Genomic DNA, 19625 nt, shown 5'->3' with positions numbered 1-19625 from the left:
CGTTTATGTAGTCTCGTTCTGTTTCAGCGCTGGATCAAACAAGCCCTGGAAGAGGGGATGACTCAGACCTCACCAGCTCCGCAAGAGAACAGAACCCAATGTTTATACCAAAGTAACGAGAACAGCAGTTCTTCCAGCATCTGCAAAGATGACACAGGTAAGTGCTCAGCACCATCAGGGCAGCATGGGCGCTTGAGTGAAACTGGGGAGCTGCTGAATAACAAAGGCAGCTGTAGAGGATGACATCTTAATGTGTACTGCTGCTTGATGGCACAGCTTTATGGCAGGTGAGAATGTTACTTTGCCATTCATTCAAATTTCTGCAGGCCCATTCTGGCTTGAGCATGTGTAAATTTTCTCAGTATCTTCCTGTGAAAAGATAATCACTTTATCTTGCATCATCAACCTCAGCGCCGTGTGATCATTCGTCCAACAGAGGGGAAAAAAAAAAGTACAGTATCATTTCTTTTCAGCAGGATGCTGTTAGATGGACAACTAAATATCTACTGACTGTAGGAAGATATAGCAAAGTCTCACAGGCACGTATGTAATAAGAAAATGATTAAGTAAGTCTCAAAAATGGAGAAGCTAAAATCTGTGAGTAAAGCAGCAGGATGGTTAAATACTGTGTCTGAATCCTTCTACAGAGAAAGAGGGTGAAGATCTGCCCAGTCAGGGATCAGTTTGCCAAGGACGACAGACAGGAAGCTAGACAACACACAGATAATACAGAATTGATTATTGAAAAGTTAGATGAATAGGAAATTAACAGAACGCCTGAACCAATAAATGCACATCCCCGAGCAAGACCTGAAGAAGCAAACAACTGAACTGCAGAATTTACTGAATACTTTTTTTTAAACTGAGCATCATAAAAATGTATTATTTTGAATAGGGGTAGGCCTGAGGGAAAGGCATTAATCCTTTGTGGGGATGAAACGTGTTTGGGCTGTATTGATGTAGCTTGTAGGGAACTATTAGGTTCAGGTAATGATAACTGAGCTGCCCGTGGTTTGTTCATAGCAGTAACAGTGGCATGTCCTCTGACCCCTCTCCTCCACTCTCCTCTCCTCTTTTTATCCCTTGCTGTCTTCCTTTCCCCTGGCTCCCTCTTGTGCTTACTTCTAGTTGAAATATTTCCTTTCCTTGTTCACTGTATGTTCCTGATTATGTACTGTTCTGTTATCAGTATCTAGACATGTCTCAAGACTGGTGTAGAAGTACTTCAGAGATACTTCATTTTTAGGAATCTTTCGTAGTTATATTGGAGACTCATGGGCTCCATTTGGGCCTGGCAGTAGGGGGAAGGAGACAGCGCGTGATTTGCACGTGGTTAATGGTTAAGGTTAACGGTTCAGCCCTGTCCTCAGCTTAGTTTGTTTTTCAGACTTGCTGAGTCCCCTGAAGAAATGGAAGTCTCGCTACTTAATGGAGCAGAATGTTAAGAAGTTGCTGAGGCCGCTGTCTCCCGTCACCCCTCCACCTCCCATCCCTTCAGTTCCTGGCTCAGTGAGCCCACAGCTGGCTACACCCTGCTCATCGCTGCCAGGAGAAGAGGAGAGTCGCAACGGTTATGGCATGATGTTCTCACCAATTCCTTCTCTGGCTGCTAGTCGCTGCAATACTCCACTACAGTTCGAGGTAAATCTGACCGGGGACTGGGAGTGCTAAAAAGAGAGGAACTGGAATATTTGCAGCAGAGGTAGCAGTAGGGACACCTTCCTTTTTGAGTATGTGGCTATATTCCTGAGCAGCAGCATAGCGTCAGACTCAAGAGCACTGCTGCCTTTCTCCTCTAGTCCACTTCTGGCCAAATCTTCTGCTCTGTTAAACGTCAAACCTTGCTGCAGCCCCTACCCTCACTTCGTAGCTATCAGTAGCATTAGTCTAATTCTTTTCTCCATTTCTGCACAGTAGCTCCCAAATTTTACAGGCTTTTCAGTGTTCTTTAGTCATCTTCACCACTTCAGATCTCTCTGCCAATGTGACTTCCAATCTCTGCCTCTTCCAAAGAGTGCAGCAGTGCTCCACTTCTCAAGGGCTGTCTGACATCCTCGGCTACTCTTTCCCTAAATAGCTTTCAGTAACCCCAAGTATGGTAGAAATACTTTACATCAGCTTCCCCTATATCCCTTGGTTTTCCTTTCCCTTGATTGGGTAGAAGGAAAATACCTTGTACCTTTGATTTCTTGATAGTTTCCTTTTGCAAAAATTTGCAGAAGTACTGAGCAGGCTGTGTAGGTGGTTTCCCGTGCTCTAAACTCTGTGGGAGAGTTACCAGTATCCATCCAGCTAGGACCTTCCACTTTGTGTTGCTGCTCTGTGCCTGTGAATAGGGATCATGCTGTTTGCAATTTTAGTTTTGTTTTCTAGTATTGTATATTTTCATTTAAAAAATGGAACTCTTCAGGCCGGCTGCTCACACTCTGCCAGTTAAAACCATTAAAAAAAAAAAAATCTGTGCGGTGACAGACTGCTCCATACTAGGGACTGTTTTGCAGGAATCCCTCATCTGTTTTGCAACAGGGCAGACAGTCCTTTGTGGTATTTTTAGCTTAGTGTGCTTTTGATTATTTTGTTTGAGAGCCCTTTCTTGTAAGCTGAAAGGCAGATCTGTAGAGGTTAGCAGGGAAGATTGTGGAGCGTTGAGGAGAGAGATGAAAGACTGTTTCAGGCACACAGCTTGATTGGAAACGATCCTTACCTTTGCTCTGGTTGAGATGGCAGATCAGGGCAGTGTTGCCATGGACCTCCACAGTCTAGTCACTGATTTCCTGTCCCCCTTCCGTGTTAGTTATTTCTGTTGCTGTGTGTAAGACATGGGAAGCCTGGATGTCACTGGGCATCCGTACCTTACTTGCCCCTTTTACGTTTTTTCCCCTTGAGAAGTGTCTAACAGCTCAGTAGACCATAGGCTTCTTTGTTCAGACTTTTGTATTTCCCTCAATGCAGCCTATTCACAATATTGCTATTTTAATGTCATGTCTGTTTCATTTAGTTATCATCAATTCTGACTTGAGTGAATACATCTCCCTGTGTATGGAGCTTTATACTTCAGTCCTGTGGCAGTGTGGGAAGAGAACAACAGAAAAATTCTTCCATCAGTTTACAGGCTTCCTCAAGCGAGTGGAAGATGTCACTTGACATCTTGGCTTGCTGGGGATACATTTTTGAAAGCTGTGGCTTTTAAGAAACTTCCTTCTTGATCAATTTCCTGGCTGCTCTCTGAAGAGCTTGTATCATAAGCTTCTCAAGCTCTGGTTGGTCAGGTTTTTACAGACTGAGTCTTTTCAGACTCAGTTTTGGGACTTTTTAGATTGTAAACAAATTGGAGGATGCTTAGCCCCTGCCATAGTTACAGGAGCGACTAGAAGCGTGATGACATGCATCTACTTTTTTCTGTGGAGTTTGTCAGAAGCTTTTTTAGCTAAGAAGTTTCTGAGATTCCTCAGTTTTCTGAGTGTTTCTGCTTTGCAGAGGGCAGTGACTCCTGCCGTATTTCTCTGGTGGCAGCGTACCTCTGGGAAACCTTCTTCCTTTCTGATTCTATTGTAGGCCTGCTCAGTAGCATGGAAAGGAAAGTGCTTGGCCTTAACCATGCCATCACATGCATGCACTGCCTTCCGTTGATAGGTGCTCAGATGATATGTTACGACATTTGATAAAGCTGTCTGTTCACACCTATTCTCTTGACTTTAGCTGGAAAGGTGGCCCACAGTGGATTGAAGGAGACATTTTTGTTTTCTAGTATAATGTCTGTGAAAGTTCACTATAGTGTTTGGGGGATCTTAGTTTACCTTTTGGGCAAAACCAGGCTTTCCATCTCTTCCATGTTCTCAGACTAAACACCATAAATGGCTTTCTCTGTATTTCATGGTGCAAACTCTCTCTGACAGCATCAGAAATATAAAGAATAAGATGCTTCTTTTCTTAACGTTTATGTGCTCTGTTTTGGGTACTAAGTTACAGCATGAAACACAGTAACCCAGTCCTGTCTCTGTGCTTCCAGGAAGCTTTAGAAACCACTTAACCGATAGAGTTGCCATCCAGGCTGGGGCCAGTTCCTGCGATAGTCTTTGTTTAGAATAGCCATTGCTAATCTCTGTGTTTGTTTTTTAATTGATTTTATTTTGCTTCTTGACTTTTTAAGTAGATGAATAACAAGATGCTTTTCCCTCCTCTAGAACGTATCCTCCCCTGAGAGTTCCCCTGCGCATAGGCCTGAGTCCATGTCACCCGAGGTAGTTATCACACTGTCTTAATTGCATTTGAGGCCGGGAGCGTGTGTGCTTGTGTGTGCATTTGAGGCCATGGTGGGAGGGGAGGGATGAGAAGTGTGGAGGCGAGTGGCAATAAGGGTGGAGCATTAGTCACAATAAGGCTGGGGAGAGTTTTCAGGGTTATCACAAGAGAGCAAACAAATTGAAGACTGGAATTCATTATTCACTTGTTGACACTGGTGGGAAACAGACAGTGTGAAGGCTTGGTATGTCTCAGCTGCTGAGGTGAAGGCAAGAGATCTGGGGACCCTGGAAATACCATTATCAACTTCAGCCCCGGCCCAGCAGATAAGTGGTGTGTGATATTTACTCAGTAGCAGCAAAATTACTACTGGGGAAGAAAAGGGAAAGCATTCACTACCAGTTTTGACTTATGAGGACACAATGGTGCACCTCACCTGCTCTCTTCAGCCTTGATTTATCACCTGTTCACTTGCAGACTTAAAATGTTGAGGAGATGCCAGAAAGTAGTATTTTGTTTACCTACTGGCCTGTAGTAAAATATGAGGTGAAGTACCTTGCTGAGAGACTGTTTCATAGTAGAAAATACATGCTCATCTCCAATGTGGCAGATTACTTGGAGCTGTACTACAGCAGAGGAAACATTCTCAGCAGCAGCAGTAGGGCAGAGCTGGTGCCTGGTGTTGCTGTGTTTTTCCCTAAGCACTGTAGTCCTGCAAAGAGGATGAAATCTTGTCAGTTATGCTCATTGTCTGAGATCCTGACATATTAACATGGCGAAGGAGACGATTATGCCGTTGCCCTGGAGGCTTTTTGGCACTTCAAGTAGATAAATGGATATACCGTTGTGTCAGTGCCTAGTGTTCCAGAAACTGTGACAGCGCAAAGATGATGCCATTATGGTTTTGTTAGAGAATGTAAAATGTAGAAATGCAGTATAAATTAAATGAATGTAGTATTGTTAGAGACTCCTGAAGCTCACAATAAGTGAAAATAAATGGCTTGGAGGTCCTGGGCATTTTATTGTTAGGAAGTTAGTAGTGGCTGACTTGGGACAGTCAAGAACTTGGCTAATAAAACAGCAAATGGACAGCAGATCTTTTCTGTTCTCTGCCCATAATGAATCTAACTAGTACTATGTGTTAACATCAACTTTGGGACATATGAGGCAATTGAAAATGCTGGGTTTTTTCTTCATTGGCTGCCCGGGGATAGTGCTGAGCTTTATCCTCTTGCTGCAGTAAGACTGCTAAAGGGGAAAGGGCATCTCGTACTGATTGTTATTTAGTGTCAGTCATTCCACTGTAGAATGAGCAAAACAGTGCAGGAAGGGACCAAAAGGGTAATCAGAAAGGAACTGGAAAGCAGTAAGCTAGCATTGTACAGAGTACTTTCTGACTTAAGTTTCTCTCCCCACCCTTGCCTGACCCTTTTCCTGACTTCCCACCGCCTTCCCATATCCTTCGTGGATTTTCCAGCTCTGCCTCCGATCTGACCTGGATTTGAAGGGTGGGTACCTGGATTCCAGTGCAAACACCTGCCCAGAACGGCCATCGCTGCTCAGCTTTGGATCCTCTGATCTGGCTCCACAACCCTCCATAAACTCTACTTCAGAGATGAACTTCCCAGGGAAAAGTGGGGAAGCACAGATGCTGCTACGAAGCTCTGATCAGGCTTTTCGGACAGAGTTTAATTTAATGTATGCCTTCTCCCCGTTGAACGCTATGCCACGTGTAGATGGGTTGTTGCGGGGATCTGCTCCTTTGGGAGAGAGGAAGCCAATGAATTCGGAAGCAGGATGCTGCAGCTCTCCTGCCGAAGGATATTTCAGCAGACATGAGTCAGGGCTGCTTAAAGAGACAGTGCATGGATCCATGTCTCCCTGCGGTGAGAGGGCTTGTGAAGGCGTCAGATCTGCTCCCCAGAATCCGCCACAAAGGAAGAAGGCAAGTATTCTTGTAAAAGAAACTCTTAGGTTGCAGGAACCTGGGTGGGAACAGTAAGCACCATGGGAAAGACTTACAGGGAGAACAAAGAGAGCAGAATACAACTAAAATATAGTCTGGGCAAGTAATCCAGGCATGCAGTGCCTGGATGAAAACAGTCTAGAAGTTATTAAAGGAGAGTGAGCTACCCTTTAGGCAAGATTTTCATGGGAGAGGTGGAAGAAAAAGACCACAATGAAAATACCTCTTCTGGGAGCACAGAAAGGAGAGCACGATGCTAGCGGCTTTCATAAACAGTTGTTAAACTGAGACAAGACCCAGAGCAATAACACAGTGCAGCTGTACTAGTTGGTGGAGGTGTTATTTATCAGGATGAAAAGGGTCCTTATTAGGAAAGAGGGTCTAATGTTTCAAAAGAAAACATAGGCTGTTCATTAGAACATACTAGAACATTTCCATTAATATGGAAACAAAGTAACATTGCAAGAAAAGTAGGTGAAGGTTGTTACTTAAATTTTAGCTCTTTGAAACTAAAAACACAGGAATATTGTTTAAAGAAAGCGAATGTGTATTGGTTTCTAATAGTAGGCCAGTGACCCTTGTGGGACTAAAACTGAGTGCAAATGACAAGTCAGGCATTGCTATGATAAAACTGGGTACTCATGGGACAAATAAGCATACACTTTTCTAAATGTGTATCGGTGCCTTTTCCTGTGCTTGGATTTTTTTTTTTTTTAATTGCAAGTGTGGTAACTCGGATCGCTTGTATAAGTGTCCAGCTGGATGGAATATCTTATTTCCATTCCCTTTCTGGAGGATTTTGATTTTTTTTCCTTTCGGTTTTCTTTTAAAGTTACACTTATCTTAAAACCTTCATATGTTGAGTTACTTTTGGAAATATCCTGTTCAATATTTTAGCATCATAAAACCTTCTATACAGGCAGTGAGTCATAGTTGATAAATTCTTCAGCAGAGCTGCGTTCTGTGAGTCCTTTATGGCCCTGTGCCTCGTAATAACTCTAAGGGGAAGGCACACTGAAAGGTAAGTGCTCAGCTGGAAATACTTGTGTATTTTTGGTTCTGCTGTCCCTGTGTTACGAGACTGCATTATCTGGGACCTTTTGGTCTGTGTCTTTGACAAATCTGAGACTGCTTTGCACAAAATGCATTCTACCTTTGCTAAAAGTAGTTTGTTTAGGTGGTAGTGCTGGAAGTTTGCAATACCACCATAGCAGGAACCTGCTCTAAGCAGGTTAAAATTCTGTGCAAGGCTTTACCAAGTTTTTAGCATTAATGTGGCTGAACTAGTACAGATGAACAGGACTCTCTGAAGATACCAGTTCTGCGAAGAAGGCTCTTACTGTCCGTTTTGGAGATGTACAGAAACTGATACACATTTTATATAATGTCACAATCCAGAGTGAGTGAGTGAAGGGTGTTCAGAGGAAGAGGGTATAGAGGCTTGATGGTTGAATATGCAAGCATATACTGAAGTAACGTGAAATTCCAGGTTGTTAGAGAAGCAAATTAGCTGGATATTTCTGCTGAAGTATTGGTCATAAAGAGTAAAATGTGGGTGAGCGTGGCAGTCGATGAGTGGTCCAAATTTGTACCACTTAGCTCTTTTTCCAGAGTGCCTGCAGATTCAGGAAGATTTTATAATCCCAATATACCTTTTAAAGTTTTATCTGCAAACCCAGAGAAACAGATTTTTAAAATGGTGCGTGGGTATGTTCCTCCCCCTATCCTAGTCCATTGCATTCCCTGACTCATGGCTGTATTTTTCTCTCACAGGTATCTCTACTAGAATACCGCAAGCGGAAACAAGAAGCCAAGGAGGGAGGCGATTCAGTGCGATGTACAGGGACTCCTACCCGACAGGGCAGCAGCAGTTCTGTGACTGACACAGATGGCAACAGCCTGCCGGGCTCCGTAGTACGAACCCCGTCCTCCCCACAAAGTGGCTTCTCCCCTTCTCATCCCTCCCTGCCTCATGTAGAGGACATCAGCCCACCAGACTCGAGGGGGGCTAGTTCCTCAACATCACTCAGCAAATCCCAGGAGAACATCAGCAGTAGGTGGTGAGTGTTATCCTTCCGAGCAAGCCTGAGATTGCTCCACAGAGAAGGACCAAACTCTCCAGGGGGCATTTCCATAACAATACGTGCAGTTGGATGGAATCAGTCGGGTCTCTTGGCATTGTTCTCTTTTGTAATTGCTAAACAACAGTGAAGGATACCAGCAGCCTTCTCAGCCTGCCCTTTAGTTCTTGGTTTAGATATCAAAAATCTGTCTTGAAACATATGAAGCTGAACAGTGGTCTTTCTCTTCCACCAGTTTACTTTTAAAGTCTCAGGTTTGAAGGTCTTGCTCTTGCGATGAGAATTTAATCCAGGTCTTTTCTTGCTGAACCTCCACTCTTTTTGGGTATGAGTGATACTAAGTCAACTTCTATTCAGAAGGAAAGCTAACAGAGCCGTCTGCAACTTTGCATTTGAGAAGCAGGGACAGTGAAACAACTCCAGCTTTCCTAATGCCTTGCACATATAGTTAGAAGAGCAGTTACCAGACTGCAGTCGGTGGCTTGCCAAAGGCATGGAAAAACCACCTTTATCCTGTCGCCGTGAGAAGGTTTGATAAGGGGAAAGGCTGGTCTTCAAAAACTTTTGAACATGATAGTAATGTCTGGTCCAAAAAATGAAGTACTGCAGCACTGAAATGCAGAGTATTGCATTATAGTGTCAATGCAGCGACGGTTAGGATGTTCTGCTGATTGGAGCTGTGTAGTACGCTGGCTCTGCTGCTTTGTATTCAAGTTCTGTTCATGCACACCACAGGCCAAAAGGCATACCTTTCTTAATGCTGATTCTCCACGTACACAGCTGTGTCACTGCTCATGTAATGGCAGGGGGATGGCAAGGGAAGAGATGCTAAGCAATGCTGAAGGCAGTGAGAAGTATGAAGTCTATGCTGAAAGTGTTTGAGAAACATTGGTTTGGGTGAATTTGCAGGAGTAATAAGATCTGTTTCCTTCCATTTTCTATCACTCTTCAAGCAGAGATTAATAGAAATAATTTGTCTTGTACCTCTCTGACAGTACTCTGTCTACCAGATGACCTTCTGCCAGATGTTGCGACTGGCCACAGCTGAGGCAGTCAGCTGATGATTGGTTTATAATCATTATTTTATAATCAAATATTATTCTGTGCAAGTGTTGACATCCCATGCCCTTTTCCTCCTGTGCCACTTCCTTCTGCCTGAAAAGGGTGAAAGAAAAACCTAGCTGAATGAAAAAAAAAAAAAAACCAAACCCTAGTTCGGGCTGAGGTGTCAGTCTGGCAACCTTGCTCTGTGAGCTTCATCTGCTGCTCCTCAGCAGGTGCTCTGGCTTCAGTTTCTCACATGGTTTCATGAGTAAGTATTGTGTGGGAATAAAGATCGTATTGTTATGGGACACTGGATATAAAGTTGAAACCATGCTGATACATTTTTGAAACGGGATTAAGCAGATTTGCTGCCTTTTAAATTCTTGTTCTTCTGTGTTTTAATGGGCAAGGCTAACAAACATACAGTCACCTTCTACTTTTAAAAAATATGTTAGAAACTGCATGTTACTGAGTTAAAGTTGTGACCCAATTTCATCTTTAACTCTGGGTGCTTACATTTCAGATACATTTCCAGACATTCACAATAATACAATATTAGGGACAGAAGAAAATGGTGGGAACTAAAATTATGTGCCTTAATTTTTAGAGTTGTCCAGATTTTTGCTGAATTCTACAGTAATTGCCAATAGCTTTCATTTAAAAAAAATTAAGTTTCTGTCTCTTTCAGTTGCCAAGATACAGCCATCACAATGTAAACAGATGTGCTGCTGCCCAGTAAACCCAGCCTTGCAGAAAACTGTCTCCAGCAAAACAATAGCAGCAACGAAGGTGTGAATTCACCCCCTCACCCCATTCACCTCCATGAGGTGTGAACTCTGGCCCCTTCTCCCTTCTGCTTCAGTGAGGGGTGAACTTCAATGTCTGGGCTATTTATTTTAAAAAAAAAAAAAAGCTAATGTAAAGCACAGTTTTCAATATATCTTTAAAAAGAAAAAAATTAAATACAGAAATCTGTTAATATGGTGTTAAGCTGCATGCTTACATGGTATGCAGTGCATTTAATATTATACTAAGTATTTAAATTCAGGCATTTTTAAGGCGCACGTTCTTCAGTGTCTAGGGTAAAGGCATTGTGAATCCCTGGTCAAGGTGCTACTATCTTGTAGGTTAAAACACGTATTTCTAAAGAGATTTGGATGGTCCTGTGCATGGTAGATTGAGTATTGACCCAGGTGTCTGGGGTTTGTCTGTGGCGCTCTCTTTCTCCTACAGACTGGCTTTAGGAAAGCCACTTCACTTCTTTTTCACCCTCAGACCAGACACTTGTAATATATAATGGAACAAGATCTAGCACCAATCTTGAGCGGAGAGTTTTCACATTACAAACTAAACGGGACAAAGTAGCATTAATGGGCAAAATGGCCAAGCTAGCTCTGCTCCAGGAACGTTGCATTATCTGACTGTACTGTCTTGATACGGTATTATCATAAAGGTATTGGTTTTGCTTCTTTTTAGTTTGGATAAAAGTAATCGATGCAAAATAACTGCATCTAATCTTAAAAAAATACCAGGATTTTCAAAATGCTGTTGAATCTTGAAACAATTTTTCTGGGAGAAGGTGTCCTGTAATCAGGTGATCTACTGAACTGGATGTTTATTCCATGTTTTTGATACGAGTAAAGACTTTGTTTTTCTGAGGGCAGTGCTATCATGGTAGCTAGTGACTGGCGGTCTAAAATCCCGCAGGAGGTTATTTACATTGCAAAAGCAGTTCAGAAGTTTATTCCTCATCTGTCTAGAGAGCTGGTGGTCTCTGATCCCTCCCTTCTGTGGCAGGGGTTTGCATTTGCACTAACATCATACCAGTGAATTTAAGCAGAGACTTTAAAGACAAACCTGTCTTGTGATTATACCAAGGACCCCACAGCCCCCTTGTGCGTTGGTCACGTCGCTCTCGGCTGCCTAATAGCAATCCTCAGCTGTTACCGGGTTTTTGTTGCAGGATGGTCCCAACCTCAGTGGAGAGGCTGCGAGAGGGCCGAGGCATACTTGAGAAGGTGCTGCGAAGTGGTGCAAAGGTAGCCCAGAGAAATGAATCCTCACCTACCTGTGACAGTGCTGTTGAGAGAGATGCAGGTAGGAAGATGAAACTCTTGAACGCTTGGTTGGTGGGAAATGATGGGCTCAGATAACTTTGCAGACTTGTCTATGCAGTTAGTTGTACCTTCATCTTTAACGTTATCAATGCCTTATAGGAGCCTTCTGCAAACCATACTTTATTGTTATTCAGATACTGCTTGAGCCTATATCCCTCTTCTGTTAGACCTGGAAGAATTCCAGGTTTCTGCAGGATTTGGATTCAAGACTACCTGCATCTTGGCTCTGGCAGGGACAGCTTCTTTGTCCTTGGGCAGATGGGTTAAGCAGCATTGCCTCAATTGCCCCTATGTACTGGGATTGAAAGTGCTATCATTTAATAATTCTAGTTGGCTGAACATTCAGATAAATCTATTATCACACTAAAATGCAGGTGTAGGCTTTAGGCAGTGCTAAGAACTAATTTAGCTTCCAAGCCTTACTTCAGCTCTTTTTGAAGTCACTTGATTCCCTGAGTTACAATATTTGTCAGTTTTGTGAAATGCACCTCCTTACTGAGATGAATTCAGTTCTGTGTTGACGTTCCTTTCTTCTCTGAATAAAGCGTTGTCCTCACCAAGTAGCATGCAAGGTCAGTATTTGTAGCTTGAGCTGAAATTATAGCCCTCTTTTATCCATCTGTGGTCTAAAAGTGAGATGTGACTTTCTGAGAGATGGACAGATCACTTCATCATTGCCTAACTTCTCAGCTGTGAAATGGTGTTATTTTTCTTTTATTTATTTTGCAGTCTGTTGAACATGATTGTTTTTCCCTAACAGATAGTGCCCTCAGAACCCTGATCGCACTTTGGACTTACAGCGATGGATCATCATATTTCAGTAACTTAGTTTGTGTGTTGCCATCAGCCCCTACTTCCTCATAGCTGAGGACTGTTGTTAGAGTCTCCTGGCTGATACGATTACAGCTTGCTGATGATCTGTAGCAGGGATCTGAATCTCTGGAAGCCAGAGCCTAGTTGTGTTGGTATTTTAGACATGGAAAGTCTAGAGCCTCTAACCTAGGCTCGCACAGGGCGAGCTCTGGGTAATTCAGCAGCAACAGCAACTTTTGCCTTTGGGGTATCTCATTTCTGAGCATTTTAGGGCAAGTATGTATTTACTTCATTCCAAATTAGACTTTTTTCCCCATTTGCAGTAAGGTGTATTTGAGACCACTTTCTGAAAACTGGCCTCTCATCTGGGGTTTTCGTATTTTTGTACACCTAAGCGCATCTCTTTTCAACGCTTTTTCTTCATCTAGTCTTGAGAGGGAATCCTCTACCCTATCAAAAATTTCATGGTTTCGTGGGACCCCACTGGGAGTCTTTTTCCTGTCTTTCTCATACCAGTGGAAGTGGCTTTCTTGTTGGTTATTTTTCAGAAGGGTAGGCAAAATCCAAGCTCTTGCAATAGGCCTTTTGCCCACTGTAATCTGTACGGCTCTGGCTCTTCAGCCTCACCCAAGAGTTAGGCTGGAGTTAAACTTTAGTCTACATTGATCCATTCTTCTTTCTTGTTACGTAAACCCCATCCCACTCCAAGCTGTGAAAACTTAATGCTGTAGCTGACAAAAGTCTTTTTGTCTCTTTCATCCTAGCGCAGCAAAATATTTTTTTCTTCTTTCACATACTCTGGCAGTTTCTTCAGTAGCTTGTTTAGATTCTGCGAGCCACCTTCCCTCCCCCAGTTGCTGGTCTGCTTCTTAGTGATACGAATGAGTGGCTGAGTCCCTGCCATTCCTGGCATCACCTGTAGGAGTTGTGAAGATACACATTTACTTGATGCTGTAACGGATAATAATATGAGGGGAACTAAAAACCCCAAACTTGGATGGTTTGCTGATGGGGCATGTAGGAATGAAATGGAATTTGCGTGCATGCCACACTTCCGAGAATTGCAGCTGCTCTCAGTTAAAGCTGTCACTTCATATATGCTTTAGGATGACACAGGCCAGTACTGCCAAGAAAAGCAGTTCTTCTTTATGTCCTTCCTTGTGCAGGTATTGAGAAATGGGGGAGGGAAATCTTAGCTTTATCTTTTAAGTTTACATAAAGCAAATTCAGCAAGCTTGTAGTTTATTTACCCTTTGTAATTTAGAGTCTTTCGATAGTCTTTCACTTGTCAAGGTTTTTTGTGTGAACAGGCACTGCCAGTAAATTGTGCAGCCCTGCTGGTGTGCCTGGCCTTTTAAGAAACAATTTCTTCCAGAAATCTTTAGATTTCTTCTCATTCTCATATTCAACTTCTGTTAATCACAATGATCTCCTGGATTGAACAGCTAGTCTCTTCTGCGCATGACTGCTTAACAAAACACGTCCCGAACTTCCAAGTTTTGCCTTTCTGCAGTGCAGTACTCGGAATGTCACCTACAGCAAACAGCTGCTTGATGCATCGGATGTCATTTCGGAAAATGGAAGGTGGCACAGGACACGTGCTGGAAGCTTCATGCCCCGATCTCTGTGCTGGTCCTGTGCCCTGAGGAAGAAGCCTTCTGAGCCTCAACAGCAGACAAGACAGCTCTATCCAAATTCCTGTTTAGCTAAGCCAGCAACTGTGATGTAGCACAGAGAGGACAACCGCAGCAAAGCCATGGGCACTGCCGACACTGATGCTTGTGCCAGTGCATCTGGTGCAAAGCCAGACTTCTGTCTGGCAGAAGTACAGAGCAGACTAAGGCAGCGTGTCCTGTTTCATGACTGAGACACATCTGTCATATAAATTTGATACTAATACCAACACTGTTTCACCAAGGCATTTCAAATGCGGCTGCTGAGAATCCCTGAGATGCTGCAGATAAACAGCTCTGTTTCATTAGACTGCAGCATAACTCTGATGTGAAATCTTCTAGTCCCACCAGTTTCACTCCCTCCTAAAGAAAGCATGATCGCCAGCTGAACCCCATGGTTACAGCAGTAGCAACTGAAAAACACGTGGCAAGGTGGCTAGGTCACTTGCAGTAAGTACTTCTTGCCTACGCCGGTTCAGGTTCAGTTATTTGGTAGGACAAGAAGCTCACCCACCCTCTAAGATACGGGTGCTAGAAAGGCTTGCTCTGTCAAGAAGCAGCTTATTCCTCTTGATCTCTCACGTAACCAAGGTGGATCAGCGTGTACTGTGCTGCTGGTACCCTTCAAACCTCAAAGCATTTTCATCATCGTGGCCTGTTTCAAAAATAGGCATTTCTGAGGTCTAAGAGCAACTCCGTTCGGAGCAGCTCAATTGACTTGTAAAGCATAATCCCCAAACGGCAGCAGGGGTGCTGTCAGCCTCGGCAGCACAGGACCCCAGTCTTCGGCAGTGTCTGGATCTGCCTTTGAGGAAAACCTGCAGCAGGATCCTGCTGACAGCCATCTAAGAAGGGACAGTTTTATCTCCCCAGCTGAAACTGGAGCCACTGTGGATTCCTGTGACCAAGGCTGAGTGGAGAATTGCTGGGTCCTTAGAAACCGTCTTCTGCCTCTCGTATCCTTCTGAAGAGCCAAGGGAGCCCAGGCTGTGTCTGTGCGGTGTCACCAGGTGTGGCCGTTCAGATAGGCTGGTCCAAGGCAGGTGAGCTTTGCGCTAAACCAGAGCGAGCTGATGTTAGGGAAGCAGCAGTTCCTGATGTGTATGGCTGGTCTATACATGTTAAGGTTTTCCAGTTACCTTTTGCTAGGGTTCTTCAGCTTCTGAAACGCGGACGGCTGGAGAAGCCGCTCTTGTCTCAGCTGTAGCTGGATGCAGAACAAGTCGGCTGGGGTGTGTGCAGGTGTCATTTGAGAGGCAACTGCTGTGGCCTCAGTCCAGAGGGTGAGGTTTAACATCTTGCCTGTACATTGCAGACACAGCAGAAGGAGACACTCCAGAAGCCCACAAAGGACCAGCAGTTTACAGTCCTTCTCGATACAGCTACCAGGTAAATTCCTTCATATATTATCCGCCCATTCTGAAATAAAGCGTTTAACAGGATTGGGGGGGAAACTGGGTTTGGCTGCCAATTATTCCCAATCCTGCTACAGTAAGCACCTTTGGCATGAGAAGGAGGTAGGAAACGGGAAAGTCAGTCTGACATGCCTTTTCTTTTCTCCCCCCGCCCCGACTTGTTCAGCTCCTGCAGTCTGACAGTCCCCAGGCAGAACCGCAGACCCTTCTCCAGCAGAGTTCCTCCCCCTACAGAGGACACCTTACTCCGTCTCCTGGATACAGCTATCGAGCAGCAGCACAGAGGACAGGACACAGCCTCTCTCACGGTTCCTCGGAAACATCCCTCTCCTCCACCTCGTACTCCAGCCCTGCCCACTCGGTCTCCTCAGACTCCTCTGCCCTGTTTGCAGGGAATTCGGGGTATTACAGCAGCCAGCAGCACTCTGGCAGCGTCAGCGGCAGCCTCCTGAAGAAGAGCTGCCCTGCGGCTGCCAGCCCAGCACAGCAGGCAGCTGTGGACTCTCTTTCCTCCGAGTCGGGCTCCCAGCCCTGCGCAGGTGCGTCGGGCTCCACCTCCGCTCCCCAAAGTGCTAGGTCACTACAGTCAGACTTGCGGACTATCAGTCTCCCGAATTCGGGGCAGTCTGTTCTCTACCAGGGCTCCCGGGGGGCAGTGATTTCCAATGCACAACACTATCCGCACCGCGGGGGAAGCAGTGTCCATCAGTACAGACTTCAGCAGCTTCAAGGTTCTGGAGTAAAGACTCAAACAGGACTTTCCTAGGGCTGCCTGGACTCCGGGAGGACAAAACTGCCCATAGCTCCTTCCAGTCACCTCTGGAAGTGGCTCCTGGGCCAGTGTTGGGAGCTTGCACCTGATGCTGGGGTGCCAGGGGTCAGAGGCTGAGGTCTGAAATGCACGGGTGAGATTTGTCAGCAGTATTGGCCTCTGGCCTTGTAGGAGAAGGCAGATTTCTCTGAGGCAGAGACTGTAGCAAAGCTGTTCCCTGACGCGTGGGTACATTGCAAAGGAAAAAAAAAAAGAAAAAGAAAAAAAGGCAAATGGTTCAAGTGCAATGACTGTGGTGCAGCCTCTGTCTCTTGTCCGTGCCCATGGCCATAGTCACTCATGCAGTACGGACATCTTTTTGAATACGAAAGCGGTTTAAAGAAAACATTGGGGGAAGTTGAACTCCAATCCCAAAGCTCTCTTTATAGGTCAGGTTCTCAGTGCGTTCTGGGGAGGGCTTTAATCCGTTACGATCATTCCAGTCACGAGCAGACGAGCGCACACGGCTGCCTTTGGGCCTGGGTCATGACTTGCCGCGGTCGGAGCTTTTTCCAGGACAACAGAGTCTCCGCAAATGTGAACTAGCACGGGGCGGGGTTGGAGCGTGCGTGCCTGTCGCTGCAAAGGATCTGGGATGCACTGTTGCGTGCTGCTCTGATGGGGCGCGATCGCTGCGTCCGTCGCAGGTCTGTGAACGGGAGCATTGCTGGGGCGGTGCTGCCGCGTGCCACCGCGCCGGGGGGGTGGTGGGTGGTCTCTGGCTGCCGGTGTGCAGACACGCTGGGGGGGTGACCGGGGGCCTGATAAGTCAAGTGATGCTGCGGCGTGCGGGGGGCTGCCTGGCTGAGGAGCGGGGGGGCGGGAGGCTGGTTAGGTGTTCGGTGGGGACCCCGGTCTGCGCCGAGGCAGAGGCTCTCCGTGCAGTGCCGTGCGGGATGTCTTTCCCAGCCGCCGTCGCCCGCCAAGCGTGGCAGCAGAACCAGCCCAGACACAGTGCGCTGTCTGTTCAATTCCATACGATTGCCAGCTTCTTTCTCACTTGTTTACTGTAATATCGGGCGTGTTTTTATTTATCTAATTTTATATTCAGTTATAACCATAGTAGGTTAGCTAATATACGACAGGTGTCATCCCTGGTGCTGCAGTGGAACTTCTCCTTTCTCTTGGATAACATAATGCTGTGAGTCTGTCTCCCCTGTCTTTTCAGATGCACAGTCTTCTTCCTTTTTTTAGGACTGTTACAGGTTTCTCTAATTCACAATTGAAATCAGGTGTTTGTTCAACCTAGGGGAGACTTTTAAAATATTGAAACAAAGATTTAACTTTCTCACACTGTCTGGCTGTGAGCGTGTTGGGATGGAACTTGTCACCCCGCAGTTGGGTGTCTGTATACTGTATAAAATAGGTGTAAACTTCACTCAGCTTAGCCCTGGGGGTGCAGCCTCCCCTTTCGTGCTCTGAACAGCACGGGGCAGACGGGCTCTGCCCTGCCGGGCGGCGAGAGGGGCCGGGGGGGCCCTGCCCAGAGGCTCCGGCACCTTCGGGCGCAGCAGGGGGGCAGGAGGGAGGGACCCTGGAAAGCTCTTGGAAAGGTGGGGGCTGTAGCTTCTTACTCTAGTGGAGTTTTTACACCGTGCTGTAACATTTGAACTTTCACAAGAGATGTAATAATTTTGATAATAAAAATACTTAACTTGAAAACCAGTATTTTTGAAAGTTTCTTTCTATTTCCTTACCACTTTGAGCGCTGATGCCCAGGTCGTGGGGTGAGGGGGGGGTGCGCTTTGGGGTCTCTTCCCTGTCCCTGCGGGGTAAATGAAGCCTTGCAGGAGCAGCCCTGCAGACCTCCCTTTTGCCGGCATTTCGGGTGAAGCCAGGGGCTGCTCTGGGAGCCGCTGTTCTGAGGAAAGGGAAATTCCTCCAGCTTCCTGGCTGGGGTTGTGAGGTTGTGCCTGCGCTGCTGCTCTTCTCGCTCAAGCTCATTTGGGGAGGAGACGGGGCGGAGGATGTCCCCTGCACTGCTGCACCTGCTTCAAAACCTGGTTTCTGGTGCGCTGGTGCCCAGGTTTTTTGGTTCTCATGCTGCTTGCCTTTTCCTGAGGAAGCCTGAGATGGGCTGAGCCCGGAGTGGGGCCCACCAGGTGTGCCTCCAAGTGCCGATCCTCAAAGCTGGCACGTCTGAGGCGCCCATCGCCTCCGCTGTTCGACCGCCCTCGCCATGAAAACATTCCCCCTGACGCCTTGTGGGACGGTGCCTGTTGTGGCTCGTCCTGTCCCTGTGCGTCGCCCAGAAGAGTCGGGCTCCATCTCCTCTACGCCTTCCCCCGAAGCAGCTGCAGGCAGCAACCAACTCTCCCCTTCTCTCCCGGAGCCTGACCGAGCCCGCCCCTCCGCCTCTCCTCCGTGCCGTCTGCCTGCACCGGGCTCGCCCGGGCTGTGAGCGTGTCCCATGCCGGGGAGGCCAGAGCTGGCCAAAGCTCTCCAGATGTCCCAGAGGTCCCCAGGCTGCCCTCACACAGCCTGGAAAGCTGTCCCCGCTCCTCTACCAGAGCACGCCGTTGGACTGACGGGCCACGCGAGCTGTTTTTCCATCAAGACGCAGGGATTTGCTGAATTTTGGGAGGCTCCTACCGGCCTGTGTCAGCCCGCCAGCCGACAGACCGCCTGCGGTGCTCCGTGGGGACGCACGGACAGGCAGAAGGGGAGGGGTGAGACTCTCCTAGCGATAGACGGGACCCCCACCCCACCGCCTGCCTTGCCACGGGGCGGGACAGACCCATTCCCTGGGGACTCGCTCTGGCCAGAGCCCGCCTCGCGTGCCGGCCCGCGCAGGCAGGGGCTCAGCCCCACGGGGTGCAGGGGGGCTCCCCACCCTCCCTGCCCCACCACAGCTCTGACGCCCACCCGGCCGCTCTCCCCAGCCCGTGTAGCTGTGCCCTGGCCGGTGCCCACGCGGGGTCCTTCGACCTCCTTGCAAACCATCTCGTCTTTATCAGCAGTGCCTGGAGGAGCCCGTCCCAATCCTCCCCACACCACAGGGCTCCGAGCTCGTCTGGTTTGAATTATATTTTTCAATAAGGTTTTGTGAAACACTGTATCAAACTTTGTACTAAAATACAGATATATTACAGCTACTGTATTCCTTTCTCCACTGATTTTCTTCATTTGTTTTTCCAATTCAGCCGGCAACAGCACTCACAAGCTGGCAAGACCCAGGTGCTGCCGGGGCCGGGCACGGGGGGCTCCTGCCGGCCCCGCTCCGGGGGGGGGTGGCTGCCGAGGGACGCGGGCACCGCCGGGCTCGTGGCTGGCAGAGGCCATTGGCAGGAGCGCCAGCACCCACACCATCCCGCGTGACTTTGGCTCCCAGCCGGCGTTTCGGCACAGCTCCATCCCTCCCCGCCAGGGCCTCAGGGCACCACTTACCTGCTCCCGCCAGCCCCAGGTGCCCGGCTCGCCGCGCTGGGCGATGGTTCCTGCAGAGCCCTTCACTGCCATCCCC

The 19625-nt window shown here is 47.0% G+C and overlaps 1 protein-coding gene across 2 annotated transcripts in view; it reads left to right on the top strand.

Moving 5' to 3' along the window:
- Positions 1-16847, top strand: part of SETD5 (SET domain containing 5) — a 68288-nt gene extending 51441 nt beyond the window's left edge. The window contains exons 17-24 of one of the 2 annotated variants that reach the window (XM_050904999.1): positions 28-157; positions 1388-1641; positions 4185-4241; positions 5720-6187; positions 7982-8268; positions 11297-11430; positions 15252-15325; positions 15518-16847. In XM_050904999.1, the coding sequence (XP_050760956.1) occupies positions 28-157; positions 1388-1641; positions 4185-4241; positions 5720-6187; positions 7982-8268; positions 11297-11430; positions 15252-15325; positions 15518-16117 (2004 nt within the window). In that variant the 3' untranslated portion in view covers positions 16118-16847. Of the gene's footprint in view, positions 1-27; positions 158-1387; positions 1642-4184; positions 4242-5719; positions 6188-7981; positions 8269-10021; positions 10123-11296; positions 11431-15251; positions 15326-15517 lie in introns of those variants that run through there. The other variant, XR_007767264.1, reaches the window with a different exon arrangement.
- Positions 16848-19625: the final 2778 nt, after the last annotated feature.

This window comes from Gymnogyps californianus, chromosome 13, assembly GCF_018139145.2.
Source record: "Gymnogyps californianus isolate 813 chromosome 13, ASM1813914v2, whole genome shotgun sequence".
Taxonomy (NCBI): domain Eukaryota; kingdom Metazoa; phylum Chordata; class Aves; order Accipitriformes; family Cathartidae; genus Gymnogyps; species Gymnogyps californianus.
Note: the sequence above shows the minus strand (reverse complement) of the source record. Positions and strands in the feature narration are given on the sequence as shown.